General features: G+C 42.0%; 1 protein-coding gene across 1 annotated transcript in view; it reads left to right on the top strand.

Moving 5' to 3' along the window:
• Positions 1-9921: 9921 nt before the first annotated feature.
• LOC116687471 (zinc finger protein 420-like) overlaps positions 9922-16869 on the top strand; it is a gene marked incomplete at its 3' end in the record, with an annotated part of 97313 nt that continues 90365 nt past the window's right edge. Inside the window, exons 1-2 of the mRNA XM_032512911.1 lie at positions 9922-9942; positions 11048-11831. Coding sequence (XP_032368802.1) covers positions 9922-9942; positions 11048-11831 — 805 coding nt within the window. The remainder of the gene's footprint in view (positions 9943-11047; positions 11832-16869) is intronic.

Here is a 16869-nt window from a genome sequence, read left to right as displayed (position 1 = left end):
AAATAAATATGCTTTACATACCCCAGACACATCCGCAGCCATGGAGGAGACGGCAGGCTGGATAGGAGCAGCCAGGGAGGAGACAGCGGGCTGGGTGGAGGCAGCAAGGGTGGAGAAGACAGGCTGTGTTGAGACATTTAGGTCATCAAGGAGACCTGACATTGTGAGGTCAGTTGTTTGGTCTTCCTCAAAGCCTTCATTGTCTTCCTCGCCCCCGTCCACATCCTCCAGCATGTCTTCTGTCTCCTCTGAGTCAGGGCTGACCTGCAGGGGCTGCCCAGTCTGACTTAACAGGTAGTCAACACCAAGCAGCTCTCCTATGAAAAAGAAAACATAAACATGTGCCCAAGCATGCACACGTAATTAATTAGTTAATGTCATGTATCATGTTAAGTATGACGCTGACGTGAAACTTCAGCGTCTTGACAACAAACCGTTGTCGCTACGTGATTGGACAGACAATTTTCTCCACAGAGAATCGTCTGTTCCATTCCAATCTTGACAGTTAATCACGTTCGTTCATGTCCAAAGTGAGATTCACCCCCGTCCAATCACGTAGTGGGATGACAATGGATCTAGCCAATCATAACGCTGAGTCATTGGAAAGATTGGATGACGCACCACGTACATGACGCTGACGTTTCACGTCCATGACGCTAACTTCCCCAGCGTGCCTAGTAACGGTTTGTTGTCATCGCACTTAAGCTGACAGTGAGATAACATTCATTGGTAAGTAACCATTAACATGCATTTCCTCCTTAAATAGGCATATACAGTTTATTTAATACCTTTACACAAAGTGTTCTGATAATTTTGCCAGGTTTTACATTGTTATAATTCTCCAAAACTGAACTGTTAAACATCACTCACAGCTGAATAAGAAATCAACGTTTAAAGGGTTTTCTTTCAGTTATTGTCAGGAAAGTTGTTAATAAATGATCAGATGATAACCTGCAGCTGTATTGTGTCTTGTTCTCTCCATCAGATGTTTGTGAACTGGAACTGGACAAAAACACAGTAAACAGACACCTCAAACTGTCTGACAACAACAGGAAGGTGACACGTGTGGAGGAGGATCAGTCATATCCTGATCATCCAGACAGACTTGACCGCTGGTATCAGCTGCTGTGTAGAGATGGTCTGACTGGTCGCTGTTACTGGGAGGTCGAGAGGAGAGGAGAGGTTAATATATCAGTGAGTTACAGAGGAATCAGAAGGAAAGGAGGCAGTCTAGACTGTGTGTTTGGAAGGAATGATCATTCTTGGAGACTCATCTGCTCTGATGAACGTGGTTACTCTGTCTGGCACAATGACAGAGAAACAACCATCACGTCCTGCTCTGTCTCTAACAGAGTAGCAGTGTATGTGGACGTCCCTGCTGGCTCTCTGTCCTTCTACACAGTCTCCTCTGACTCACTGATCCACCTCCACACCTTCAACACCACATTCACTCTGCCTCTCTATCCTGGGTTTGGGGTCTTCTCTGGTTCCTCAGTGTTTCTGTGTCCTCTGCAGGACTGAGAGTCTCTCCTGTGGACAGAAACACTGACTGAAGACCAGCTGCTGAAATCAAAGTTCAGTCTGTTCACCATCACACACACTCTGCACTGTGAAGCAGATCTGACACTCAAACACAAAAACATTCATCTGATTTCATCTCTGGTTATCAACATTTGAACTGTTTGACTAAAACACTTCATGATATGTCACATCTAAAAATTAATCAACTGGTATTGGTCACTATTATGTCCTTTATACTTTCAATCATATTGTAAGATATTTAAAATGTGGTAAACAAATGTTTCTATACTACGAAATTTCCCCGTCGTAGGATGAATAAAGTATAATCTAATCTAATCTATAAACAATCATCATATAGTCTAATGTTTCTAAATGCTTTTAATAAAATCTATACGTTTCATCATTTGTTCATTTGATCATATCATGATTTCATTCATCAGTTGTCTCTCTTTTCATGTTATTTTTTACTTCACAAAGTCATAATTAAAGCCAGAAAGTCAAAGGTATAACTACTAGGGAGGGGGGGGGGCAGTAGCTCAGTCCGTAGGGAGTTGGGTTGGCTGATTTATTCATCTGACTTGTAGAATAACGTCAATGATTGACTTGTTTTAAATGTCGGGGAATGTGGAACAACTTAATGCAAAATGAGTTCAATAAAACAAGGCCACATGCTGATTATTTGGTGGGTGTGTTCTTCCTGTTGTGTCTGGGTTTCAACTCCTAAATAAAAGGTAAAGTTTCCGTCCACTAAAGGTTCTGTTGTTGTCTCTGACAGACTCAGATTATTATTCTAATAATATTATGGGATGGATCCCTACAGAGATAGACCTTTAGTTAAAGAGTGAGATCCTTTTAGTTTAACGTGAAACAGCCCGAAATCACATCACCAAACCCACCAGACTCCATGTAAATAATCACTAATTTTAGCGTGTATAGAGCAGCATATCTCCACCAGACTCCATGTAAATAATCACTACTTTTAGATAACTTTATTGTCATTACACAAGTACAGGTACAAGGCAACGAAATACCGTTTGGAGCATGCCTCCGGGCCGCTGCTAATCCAAGCGCCGCCACACGCACTCCCTGAAAAGGATCTATGCTAGGGTGACCAGACGTCCCCGGTTTCCGGGGACAGTCCCCGATTTTGGCAACCTGTCCCCGGCTGGATCTGTCCCCGGAATTGTCCCCGGTTTTCACTGTGACTGAAAGACCCGAAATTGGAATGAAAGAAAGAAAATACTGACCAAACGTAGCAGATAGTCGCACACCCAACACCCGCAGACTCAAGACAGCCAGAGCCAGCGGTGCTCAGGGAGTTTTAGAAGCCGTATTTTACGATGCTAAAATCACTGATTACTTACATGGAGTCTGGTGGGTTTAGCAAACGCAATCTCGCGGACTTTTATGTTTTAAAAAGGATCTTTATCTTTAACCGAAAGGTCGACCTCCTTAGAAATCCTTTCCATAATGTTGTCAGACCCTTAGAATATTAATCTGAGTCTGTCAGCAACAAAACAAGCACTTTAATGAACGTAAATACAAGCTGGACAATTATCCTATTAACTTCCATTGTAGCTTGTTTCTGCCGACTAGAGCGATCTCGTTAAATATCAATGTCAAAGGAAAATATGTCCTCAATAGTTTTTTTTAATTGTATCTGATTCTCAATGAACTGTTGCAGAAACAAGCCTTGAGCAATAAAGCAAATTATTTTAAGACTTTCTATCTTGAAATATTAGGACTTTCTATCTTGAAATATTAGGACTTTCTATCTTGAAACATTCCCCTCTGAGGTGTAGTGGAGTGGAGTATGAAGTAGCAGCAGGGGGGGGGGGTCTAGGATCAGACCTTGGGGGGGGGGGCTCAGCCCTAATGAGAACAGCTCTAGGTCTTGTGTCCCTGTTTTAAGTTTTACAAAAGTAAAAACATGACTTGTTTTGGAGGTAAATACGCTTCTGAGGTGAAAATGTCCCGGATTTTGTCTGAGAAATCTGGTCACCTTAATTTATGCAGACAGCAACATGGTACAATACAAACACCACAAGGTAATACACAAGACAACACACAGTTCATGTGGACACATGAAGGAATTTTTTGAGGTGGCATTGAGAGGGAGCAAGAAACACAAAATCGAGGCAGACAGACGGATACGGGGCGGATGGGGGGGGGGGGGGGGGGGGGGGGGGGGTATGGTGTGTGTGTGAGATAATAAGTTATGTGTGCAAATTTTAGTGTGTATAGAGAAGCATATCTCCACCACACTCCATGTCAATAATGACTACTTTTAGCATGTATAGAGCAGCATATCTCCACCAGACTCCATGTAAATAATCATTAATTTTAGCGTGTATAGAGCAGCATATCTCCACCAGACTCCATGTAAATAATCACTACTTTTAGCGTGTATAGAGCAGCATATCTCCACCAGACTCCATGTAAATAATCACTACTTTTAGCATGTATAGAGCAGCATATCTCCACCAGACTCCATGTAAATAATCACTACTTTTAACGTGTCTAGAGCAGCATATCTCCACCAGACTCCATGTAAATAATCACTACTTTTAGCATGTATAGAGCAGCATATTGCCACATTTATTTCAGCTTGAATGTGTGATACACCTTTAAGGGATAACATAATAACCAGCGTAGCGTTTAGTACGAATTTCAAATTTTATTGGTAAGCAATATTAACGTAGCGGGGAAACAAAGAAAGCGGAACCAATGTGCGGGTATCGGTACACCACGGGGCCCAGGTGACGGACACTTTCCTCCTCTTTGGAGACGAGGATGGCGGTTTGTTTTCTCACTCACTGATGCCGTTGTTCTGCTTTCCAGGTTGGTACTCGGTAAAAATGACAACAGCCGGTTTCCTTCTGCCGTGTGTCTGGTGGACTGAAGCTGTGGTGGGTTAGTTATGGAGTTTATGATGTGTAAAGGCGAGCTAAAGAGACGCGTTTGGAACCGCGGGAAACGGGTTTCGTAAACAATAGAGCTCGCGGCTAGCTAACAGGTGTGTACTGCGCAGACTCCAACTGAGCTTGAAGACGTAGATGTGACGTGAGCAACGTGTCTGAAAGCTGTAAGTCTTCTGGTAGCTGTGCAAGAGAAATCTCAATCATTCCCAATCAGCAGAGAGTGAGAGGTAGGTATATGTTAGGAGATAACATAGACACAGGCTAATTACTGCTAACTAACATGCTAGGTAACATTAACAGAGACAGGCTAATTGCTGCTAACTAACATGCTAGGTAACATAAACATAGGCACAGGCTAATTACTGCTAACTAACATGCTAGGTAACATTAACAGAGACATAGGCTAATTGCTGCTAACTAACATGCCAGGTAACATAAACATAGGCACAGGCTAATTACTGCTAACTAACAGGCTAGTTAACATTAACATAGACACAGGCTAATTACTGCTAACTAACATGCTAGTTAACATTAACATAGGCACAGGCTAAATACTGCTAACTAACAGGCTAGTTAACATTAACATAGACACAGGCTAATTACTGCTAACTAACATGTTAGTTAACATTAGCATAGACACGGGCTAATTACTGCTAACTAACATGCTAGTTAACATAGGGTTGTGTGTGTGATTCTGGGTGCTGGTGCTTCCATTCCCTGGTAATGAGTTATTTCGTGGTTTTTAACGTATTCTGACAGGATTGTTAATGTTAAAATGTTGTTTAACTCTTAAAGGGGAGTTCCTCCTAAAAGTTCTACAGAGTATTAGTAAAGGAATGTATTATAAGTTGCACTATTATCCCCAGGTGTATGATGGTTCATGTTTTGACTCTGAAGTCGTTTGAATATTTATTTCCAGCCAAAGAGGGTTTATGATTTCCATGATGACATTAGTATAATGGAGGAGTTTTGGAGGTAGAAAGAAGAGATATATATTATTATTATTGAAACGGTTCAGTAAGGGTGATATATATTTTGGTAAGGACGAGACTATTTATGGGAATTTGAGTGTGGAAGACGTTGCCCACTGAAAAATGGGGAGTAAAGAAAATGGTGTTACGGTTCTTAAATTGAAGTGAAACATGTTTCCACGAGGGAAATGTTGTTGTTGACGACTGTTTTATGCTTTTGTGTTTTGGAGAATTTGTAAAAAACAGAGATTTGGAGACGAGGACGGCGGTTCGTTGTCTCATTCACTGACTCCGTGATTCTGCTTTCCAGGGTTTCTCCTATGAGAGTTAAGTAGTGAACCCCAATCAAGAAAAATCATTGGTTACCCTGGTTACTCAATTTGAATCCCCCCCCCCCCTTGGGGCAAAAGTCAAGCTGGCGACCGGAGCAGGAAAGAAGGAGGAAGAGGAGGAGGAGCCTGTAGCAATGAAGGAGGAAGAGGAGGAGGAAGCTGTAGCAGTGAAGGAGGAAGAGGAGGAGGAGCCTGCAGCAGTGAAGGACGAAGAGGAGGATGAGCCTGTAGCAATGAAGGAGGAAGAGGAGGAGGAGCCTGTAGCAGTGAAGGAGGAGGAGGAGGAGTATGTGGTGGAGAAGGTTTTGGACCGCAGAGTGGTGAAGGGAAGAGTAGAGTTTCTGCTGAAATGGAAGGGGTTCTCAAAGTGAGTATGATATATATATATATATATATATATATATATATATATATATAGTAGGGCTGCACAATTAATCAAGTTTTGATCACGATTTGACAATCAATTTGCGTGGTCAAGTGTTTTTCAACTGAGGAGGTAATAGGGCGGTGGAAGGAGCACTTTGAGGAACTCCTAAATCCAGCTGACACGCCCTCTTTGGTGGAGGCAGAGCTGGAGGATGATGGGGGATTGTCGTCAATTTCCCTGGTGGAGGTCGCTGAGGTAGTCAAACAACTCCACAGCGGCAAAGCCCCAGGGATTGATGAGATCCGTCCAGAAATGCTGAAGGCTCTGGGGTGTGGAGGGGCTGTCTTGGTTGACACGCCTCTTCAACATTGCGTGGAAGTCTGGGACGGTGCCTAAGGAGTGGCAGACCGGGGTGGTGGTTCCCCTCTTCAAAAAGGGGGACCAGAGGGTGTGTGCCAATTACAGGGGTATCACACTTCTCAGCCTCCCTGGTAAAGTCTACTCCAAGGTGCTGGAAAGGAGGGTTCGGCCGATAGTCGAACCTCGGATTGAAGAGGAACAATGCGGATTCCGTCCTGGTCGTGGAACAACGGATCAGATCTTTACTCTCGCAAGGATCTTGGAGGGGGCCTGGGAGTATGCCCAACCAGTCTACATGTGTTTTGTGGATCTGGAGAAGGCGTATGACGGGTCCCCCGGGAGAAATTGTGGGAGGTGCTGCGGGAATATGGGGTGAGGGGGTCCCTTCTTAGGGCCATCCAATCTTTGTATGACCAAAGCGAGAGCTGTGTCCGGGTTCTCGGCAGTAAGTCGGACTCATTCAGGTGAGGGTTGGCCTCCGCCAGGGCTGCGCTTTGTCACCAATCCTGTTTGTAATATTTATGGACAGGATATCGAGGCGTAGTCGGGGCGGGGGAGGGGTTGCAGTTCGGTGGGCTCGGGATCTCATCGCTGCTTTTTGCGGATGATGTGGTCCTGATGGCATCATCGGTCTGTGACCTTCAGCACTCACTGGATCGGTTCGCAGCCGAGTGTGAAGCGGCTGGGATGAGGATCAGCACCTCTAAATCTGAGGCCATGGTTCTCAGCAGGAAACCGATGGAGTGCTTTCTTCGGGTGGGGAGTGAGTCCTTACCCCAAGTGAAGGAGTTTAAGTACCTTGGGGTCTTGTTCGCGAGTGAGGGGACCATGGAGCGTGAGATTGGTCGGAGAATCGGAGCAGCCGGAGCGGTATTACATTCCGTTTATCGCACCGTTGTGATGAAAAGAGAGCTGAGCCAGAAGGCAAAGCTCTCGATCTACCGGGCAATTTTCGTTCCTACCCTCACCTATGGTCATGAAGGCTGGGTCATGACCGAAAGAACGAGATCCAGGGTACAAGCGGCCAAAATGGGTTTTCTCAGGAGGGTGTCTGGCATCTCCCTTAGAGATAGGGTGAGAAGCTCAGTCATCCGAGAGGAGCTCGGAGTAGAAACGCTTCCTGTAAAGTTTGGGCAGAAACTATCCGAATTAAAGTGCGGTGGAAAGTAATTGCATATTACAGTTAAAGTACGGTAGTGCGGATGTAAATGTAAACAATTGGTACTGTAAATAAATAAACAGTCAGCAGTGCAACTGAAATGTAAGTAGTGCAAAAAGGTAAGTAGTGCAAAAGATGCAGATGTAAACAGTCGTTACTATAGTAACAGTCAGCAGTGCAGATGAACATTATAATATTGCAGATAACAAAATGGAGGCAGGTGTGAGGAGGGAGAGGAGAGTCTGTCAGTATATGAGGGGAGTGGGATCAATGAGGATTAGAGTTCAATAAAGAGACAGCTCTGGGGAAAAAACTGTTCTTTAGTCTGCTGGTCCTGGTCCGGAGGACCCTGAAACGCCTGCCGGAGGGCAGGAGAGAAAACAGTCTGTGGGCAGATGAAAGCATGGACAAGTTTTTCCAAATCCTGTTGACACATAAGTCCTTTAACCCTTGATATATTCTTAAGGTGATGGTAGGCTGACTTTGTAATTGTCTTAATGTGGCTGTTAAGATTCAGGTCTGAGTCCATGACTACACCAAGATTTCTGGCTTTGTCTGTTGTTTTTAACATTGTTGTTTGAAGCTGAGCGCAGACTTTTAATTGTTCCTCTTTTGCTCCAAAAACAACCACCTCAGTTTTTCCTTCATTTAATTTCAGAAAGTTCTGGCACATCCAGCCGTTAATTTGTTCAATGCACTTAGTCAGTTTTTGTACTGGACTATAGTCCCCTGGCGATAAGGTTATGTAGATTTGTGTGTCGTCCGCATAACTATGGTAACTTATGTAACAACTTGTTGTTTTCCATAATCTGAGCCAGTGGGAGCATGTAGATGTTAAACAGAAGAGGCCCCAGAATAGAGCCTTGGGGAACTCCGCACGTCATATTTGTATGCTCAGATGTATAATTACCTTTTGACACAAAGTAATCCCTATTCTTTAGGTAGAATTCAAACCAGTTTAGTACTGAGCCAGAAAGTCCTACCCAGTTTTCCAATCGGTCTAGTAATATGTCATGGTCAACCGTGTCAAATGCAGCACTGAGATCAAGTAATACTAAGATTGAAATTTTGCCTGTGTTAAGGTGGATGTCATTACAGACTTTGACAAGAGCCGTCTCAGTGCTGTGGTGTGGTCGGAAACCCGACTGAAAGGTATCAAAAATGTTGTTTAGTGACAGGAAATGGCTGAGTTGTAGAAAAAACGCTTTTTCAATGATTTTACTTAAAAACGGAAGGTTTGATATTGGCCTATAGTTGCTCATTAGTGATGTGTCTAGATTGTTCTTTTTTAAGAGTGGCTTGACTACTGCAGTTTTCAGGGCCGGTGGAAAGATACCTGAAAGAAGAGATGTGTTCACAATCTGTAGAAGATCAGAAGCCAAACAAGTTGAAACATTTTTGAAAACACCCATTTTTAGAATATCAAGGCAACAGGAGGAGGTTTTCAGATGTTGTATAATGTCCTCCAGGCTTTCATGGTTGATTATATGAAATTCTGTCATATTGGAACTAGTTTTGCTTGAACACTGTGACAACACATATCCTGAAATTGATATGGAGGCACTGACTGACTGTCTAATCTTCTGAATTTTGACTTTGAAGAAGGATGCGAATTCATTGCAGGCCTTGGCAGATAAAAGTTCAGATGCTACTGGTACTGGAGGGTTTACTAACCTATCGACAGTAGCAAACAAAGCATGTGAATTATTGTTTCTAGAGATAATATCAGAGAAGAAGGACCTTCTTGCATTCCTCAGTTCTAAATTATAAATGCGAAGTCTCTCTTTATAGGTGTTCTAATGGACCAGGAGATTTGTTTTCAGAGGAGTCAGTGATCCTCAGCAGTTTTATTCCAGAGAACAGCAGAAAGCTCTGCTGAGCTTCAGAAATGCTTGAGGAAATGTAGCTTGTGTGGACAATACCACATTACACTACCGTATTACTTACTTACACAAAACTGCTGGCTATACAAGTTTGATTTAGCAAAAAAGACAATCCAAAACAAAAAGGTCAACTGGTGGACCTCATTGCTAATGCCTATCAGGGACAATGGTTCCAATTTACTTTACTGGAGTAGAGCTGTTCCAGCAACATGAAGACAACACGGTAACACCTACAGATACCAGTGAGAGCTAAAAATCTTTTCCAGCTTTCCCGGTACTAAAATCCCGGATGATCCCCCATTTGTTACCGGCTGGCTAAAGGCTGGCAACAAAATGGAGGCCACACATAAATTGATCAAAAGTAGTTTATTTATCACAAACTAACACTGAATGTTACATTTCCCATAATGCAACTCCATGATATTGAGGTTGGCAGATAATTAACGCTCTGGGCCCTGAGGCCATTTTTACAGTTTAATTTCCGTCTGGATTTATTTTATAAAAAAGCTTGTAAAACATCAACCCTGTGGTCTACAGTCAAGATATGAATATCATTTTTTTTAGGACAAACTGGGTTATTAGAATATTTGGGTTGCATTGAGGTCACTTGCATGTTAAAAATGGTTGTAGGGCCTTAAAGATAAATAAATAAATAAATGAATCTTCCAGATATGTATTGATATCACAGACATATAAGTAAAACCTAAGCCATTTTCCATTCTAAAACAATTCTCATATGTCTTGGGAGTCACACTGTGAAGAAATAATCATTATAACTTATACAGTTGACAAAATACATGCATTTTTTCCAAAAAAGTCAAGACGTTTTGCTCTCATGACATTTAGTAGTAGCCAATAATAACATAATAATGTCATATTTATTGATATTACACCCACAGCAATGTTATACAAGCAAATATGTGTCTAAATATTGCATTATTTGGCCTTCAATAGAGTCTATAGGCATTTTTGTCCCTTCTGGCCTTCCATACAAGAGGGTGCCTTTATCTCCCATATATGGGCATGTACTTCCTGAAACAATAGACGGGACAGACGGGACAGACAGGGCAGACGCGCAGGAGCGATCGAGCGGCGGAAAATGAGCCAAAACGCAATGAATTATGGATATAAAGTGGATTAATCTTGGATATAACAGTATGGATTTAAAGCCCAAAGAGGCTGAAGTTCCAGGCTGGATAGAAAACCCCCTGTAGAGGCTAGAAAGACCCAAAGACCTCCGTAAAGCCGAAAACGTCAGGATTCAAACGAAACCGAAAGTGAGTAAATCGCTTGTATGGTTCAAAAGTTATTAAACTATGAATCAGAGGTACTTTTAAACTCGTGGGCGAGTGTCTCGGGCTCAAAGTGTTAAAGGTAATGCATCTGTCAAAAAATACTCCATAGACGTGCTCTAAATGTTGTTTCTAGTTTAAGATAGAGCTCTACAGCATGGCACCTCTCTAACTCACTCTCTTGCTTTTTCTCTGTTGATAGAAACGGAGAGGAAGAGGAGTCAAACGTCACCGCTGTCAGCAGTGTGACAAATCCTTCACATCATCAGGATATTTAAAGATTCATCAGAGAGTTCACACTGGAGAGAAACCTTACAGCTGTGAACAATGTGGGGAAACCTTTTCTCAGAGTAGTCACCTTAAAACTCACCAGCGCATTCACTCTGGAGAGAAGCCATACAGCTGTGAACAATGTGGGGCAGCTTTCACAGTACTGAGTGCGCTGAAAAGACATCAACGCATTCACACTGGAGAGAAACCTTACACCTGTGATCAATGTGGGACAGCTTTCACACTAAAGAGTGCCCTAGAAAGACATCAACGCAGTGACACTGGAGAGAAACCTTACAGCTGTGATCAATGTGGGACAGCTTTCACACTACGGAGTGACCTGAAAAGACATCAACACATTCACACTGGAGAGAAACCTTACTGGTGTGAACAATGTGGGAACATGTTTTCTGATAGTGGTCATCTTAAAAGACACCAGCGCATTCACACTGGAGAGAAGCCGTACAGCTGTGAACAATGTGGGGCAATGTTTTCTGATAGTGGTCATCTTAAAACTCACCAGCGCATTCACACTGGAGAGAAGCCATACAGCTGTGAACAATGTGGGAAAACGTTTACTAATAGTAGTCACCTTAAAAGACACCAGCGCATTCACACTGGAGAGAAGCCATACAGCTGTGAACAATGTGGGGAAACCTTTTCTCAGAGTAGTAACCTTAAAAGACACCAACGCATTCACACTGGAGAGAAGCCGTACTGGTGTGAACAATGTGGGGAAACCTTTTCTCGGAGTAGTCACCTTAAAAGACACCAGCGCATTTACACTGCCTCGTTGTGAACATGCTGTTTCCTCCTCCTCATGCCCTGATAGCTGTGTTGTTATATTCTGATCTTCTCTCCACGTTGAAGGCTGACCAGCAGTAACATTATTTTTTGATAAACACGTATGTTATTGTGGATCAGCTGGACTGTTTTCTGCCTTTCCTCAGAACCCTTTACCATTTAGGGACCAGAATCGGTGCCTGAACCCATCCTTTTAAAAATGTATATTTTTAAATGTGTATATATATATATAAAAAAAAAAAAAAAGGAGCACAAAAAGACAGTCTGCAACATTTAAGAACGGCTTGTTTATTGCTATATTACCAAATTAAATGTAAAAAAAAAAATGTAATATTTCTCCAGTAAAGTGCTGCTTAATGACAAAAACAACCACTAGATGGAAAAAGGCAGCGCTGGTGTTTCAGTAGCACCGAAATCCCCGTTACTATTCGGTCCAATAGATACCGGGTGTTAAGGCACCGGTGCCGTACTAGCACCGGGTTTCAGTACCCAACCCTAACCACAATGTACCCACCGTGGGAAGGAGAAGGCCCAAAGGAGAAACATTAAAGGGGTGATAGAATGGTTGTATGGAGTATATCACGCTGTTCCTTGAGGTCTCCTGATAGGGTATGTAACATTTGTTGGGCTGAAAATGTTGTTTTTGCTGTTCTTTTGGCCCTCACACCACCCTGCTAAATTGACCTGGCTTGAAACGTGAGCTTTTCTGCCTTATATGGTCTGCTCATGAATATTTAAATAAGCTGCGCGCTGATTGGTTGGTGTGCAACGAGCTTTGCTCCTCACACAAACATGACTAAAACATCCAAGGTGGCGATAGCATGGTTACCGTATCTGTTTGAGCCTGAATCAGAGGAAGGATCTGACATCGAGGAGCAACCTGCCAGTAGATTGGAAATGACTTCTTCAGACTGGTAAGTTTAGTCATTTAGCATTTACTTGCTTTTTCAACATTAGAGGTTTGTTGTCACACTAGTGTAATACTCCCACTTCAGTGTTGTAGCCTAAGAATAACTTTGTATTAGCCTTGTTTTTAGTATTGTAAGCAACATAGCTTATTAATTTGCACATGGACAAATATTTTACAACTTGTACCCTCGCAATTTCAGTCAAGATGTCCAGTTGGCAGAAAAGTTAGTGGCCAGTTCATAGAGCTGCTCACAACGAAAGTCTCGTAGTCACCTTGTAACATTTGTTACCGTATACTCTCCTGCTGAATAGTGATTGATTGTGATTATGAGTTACGTACATTCTTTACCACCCAGAAGTAATGTTATCTTACAACAGGACGTCCATTTAGCTGCACAGGAGCCTATTTCTGTTCAGTTTGTATGCTACGTCTAATGTTATCTTGGAACTACTATCATGCAGATTAGATCATCTGACTATGAGATTATTACCTTCTTAACATGTAGTAATCTAATGTAGTATCTTACCTTGGCACGTGTACTTGTGAAAACTGTGCACACATGCCCCAGGAGAGAGAAAATATGTTGCCAATAAATACCTCAGTTAAATAAAACTAGAGATACATTAACTCAAGCTACTTTATGCTTTCTGCTCATTCAACATTATGAAATAACAACAGGCTCATTGTGTTTGTTTTTACAGGTCAGAAGAATAAGAATGACCTCGATTCCTGAAGAGATAACCTGTATGGCTCACCATCCTGGCCTTCATCCGTGCCTCAATAAATGTGCCTCAATATATATTCTTTGCAAAATGCAATGAATATTTACAGAGTTGACCATGGCCAGTTGAGAATCAGATGGATGGAAAGGTGAGGCCAATTTGATACCACTGTTAGCAGTTCTATAACAATACCCATTGATTATTGGTTCAGCATTATTACAAAAACACAGTATTATCAAGACAACAAAATTACTTTATTTTGTTTCAAAACAGTCATCATTACTCTTAAATCTAAAAAATGTGATTGTCCACTACACCCTGTTCTCTTTGTAGGCAATGCAGACACAGGGCTTATAGGACTTTTGTGAGCTGGTGCTGGGTTTTCTTGGTAGAAGTGTCCGTGCCGTGACCCCTCTTGTGTCGTGCAGCGTGGAGGGAGTTTCCGGAGGCTTCAGGGCAGTATGTCGGGTTGGGTGCCTGTCGAGCTGAGCACACAGGTCCTGGGGCACAGGACTGCTTCCAGATAAGGAAGGGGGTCGTGGATGATGTCCTCGAACACCAGTCTCATCCGGTCTAAGACATAGCCTGTTGTGTGTGAAAAGTCATTTTTAGCACCTATATCATTGCACATTCAGATTGTGTGTTTGCAGTGTGTGAAAAGTTATTTTGAGTGCCGATAAGATGCAATTTAGTATTTTTTGTTTGTAATAAAAAAAATATTTACACTTACAAACTTTTGTCTCTGTCTTCACTTCTTTGACGGTGTAACCTCCCCTGTTGGCCTTTGGGAACAGACGTCTGGACATTAGTTTCCCCTTGGCTGTCTTCCGTTGTGGCTGCAAGATACAATCAAACAAAAAACAAATGTTGTAACATAACTGTATTACCTTTTACACACACCAAGCAAAATACTCCAGTTGACTCATAGCAAAAGCAGTTGCTAAACCTCTAAGCTGTGCCAAAGCAGGACTCTAACCAGTGTTGTTACAAGTGTCTTACAGTGGGAGCAGCTTAAATCTGAAATGATTTACATTTATATGGCCGGCCATTAGGCTTGATGTCTCTAGACCACGTTTGTGTCCCACTCCTTCACTGAACAAAACCAGTTTCTGCAGACAATTTGTCCCCCATTCACATTTGCCTTTTCTAAAGACTTGTTTTGTTGAATGACAAAGTTCATAGGGCGTGTACATACCTGCAAAAGGCATCGTCAACACACAATCTAGCATTCAGTCATACCTGTTGTATACAAACACATTCCTGCCTATTGTCCAAATTATTTTCACCAGCCCCCCCCCCACAAAAGGAAATGCAATTGATTGAGATCAGACCAATCAGTGATAATCCAGATGAATAGTTCTATTCCTACTATAAATAGTCCACTAATGTGTTGGGAATGGCTCACATATTTGATAAAAGTCACTCACTCATCATGATAACATTAGATAACACTGCTCTGCTAAATGCTACCCAGTCACAATGCTACACAAACACCATAAAACGTCTGGTTTGTAAGAATAATTAGAAAGGTAACCTTGTATGATATGTGCGGTGTTGTTTAGCAAGCTGCATCTTTCGCGTCTTGTCCTTGTGACGTAGCGTTGCTCTGAAATAAAAAAAACTGCAAATCAATACATTGCAGTCTATATACACACTGTTTTCACGAGATTGACTAGATATCATATGAAATGATAACGTTTCCAGTTCTGTTGTCGAAGCAAACGGGATAACAGAGCTAGCTAGCTAGCTGAGTAACGTTACAGCTTAGCGCTAGCTAGCAACCAAACGATCATGATTCTACTCAGCTGCAGTTAGCTTTCTTGCTGAAATACAATAAAAATGAACCTGACAAAGTGGACAAACATGCATGGTGAACTATAGATGGAGCTACATGACAACACGGGGTATTTATTCGAATGGAACAGTTAGGAAAATGAAACGTTAGCCCCTTTGCCATAACAGGTAATCAACACACATTCAGCGTATGCTAGCTACAGGATACCTTAGCATTGCCAATGTTACTGTTAGCGATGAAATCATACTTACAGCTTGTGGTTGGGATGACCAGACAATCGGAACAGCAACCGCAGCTCAGCAAATCCTGCTTTAAATTGTCCAAAGTTTTGAAAACTGTCTTTGGTAAAAACGTTCCCTGGGATCTCCTTATAAACAGCAGCCGAGCCCGTGGAGTGGTTGCTTCCTTGGGAAGGCTGAGAAGCGTCTCCGTTCCTTGTACAGCCTGGAACTCTGCATTTACGACCCTGGTTCATTGTCATTATCCTGGGAAATATTCCAAACTTTCTTCTTAGTAAATCCCGTCAGAGTACACGAGCAGCGTTCTCAGTCGGACATCTAACTGACCTAACGCTAGCTGCATTAGGAGCTGGTCTCAGGTCAGTGGCCTGTGTGTAGATGTTGGGGCTGGACCGTTCTCCTTATACGGTAATGGGCATGACAAAGCTAATGGTTCTGAGATCCTGACGTCATCTTTTGGCTTTGTTGGGATTCGCCCGTTTTCAGCGGCAGATTCAAAATGTGGGATTTTCAGAGGAAAGGCATGTCAATGGGATTTAAAGCTTCTTTGTATGTCCTATTTACCCACCAAACTGTCGGTATTCACATATGACAGGGTAAAATCGGTTTTGCATTCTATCACCCCTTTAAGACGTTTAAAGATGTTTTGGTTGGAAAACGTAGACATGTTTATTTTCTTCTCATCTCTAGAAACATACAAATTTTTTTGGCTGAAAGGAAGTCAGTGTAATTTTCATTTAAGGAATACATTTTTGTCACCCTTATATATTTCTAAACTCCCAAAAGTTGGCAAAAACTATAACTTTTGAGCATTGTGAGTTTAAAAAGCGCAAATTCAATATTTGTTTAAATTGGTCCAAACCGTCCTCATCATTAGAACATACTAGAAGTTGGCTATTTTTAATTGTACGCTCTCAAGTTATTGTTGTTTTGTAGTTATTATATTATGTTTTCCTACTTTGTGGAATTTCATATTTTCTGTGACTGAATGTGGTTGCCTAAATGTAAAATTGCCTAAATGTTTAATAAGGCCAATAAAGTGCAATTTGTGTACCTTGTTATGAGTGAAAGGCTTTTTCCTAGTTAAAAGAAAACAAGGTGCTCTTCTGAAAATGCAAAATCTTAATCAGTTCAGCCGTGATTCTAAGTCGTTATGTGGTTGTGTTTGCAAAATTTAAAGTGATTTCCTCTGGGAGTTCAGAGATATTGCATTCACAAGAATCGGATGGACAGACATGAGGACACAGTCACCTTAAACCTTTGACCACCAAAATCTCATCAATTGATCTGCAAGTTCCAGTGAAAGGTTTTGCAAAATTTGAA

This window comes from Etheostoma spectabile, chromosome 4, assembly GCF_008692095.1.
Source record: "Etheostoma spectabile isolate EspeVRDwgs_2016 chromosome 4, UIUC_Espe_1.0, whole genome shotgun sequence".
NCBI classification, from domain to species: Eukaryota; Metazoa; Chordata; class Actinopteri; order Perciformes; family Percidae; genus Etheostoma; species Etheostoma spectabile.
This window is presented reverse-complemented; position numbering and strand designations above follow the sequence as displayed.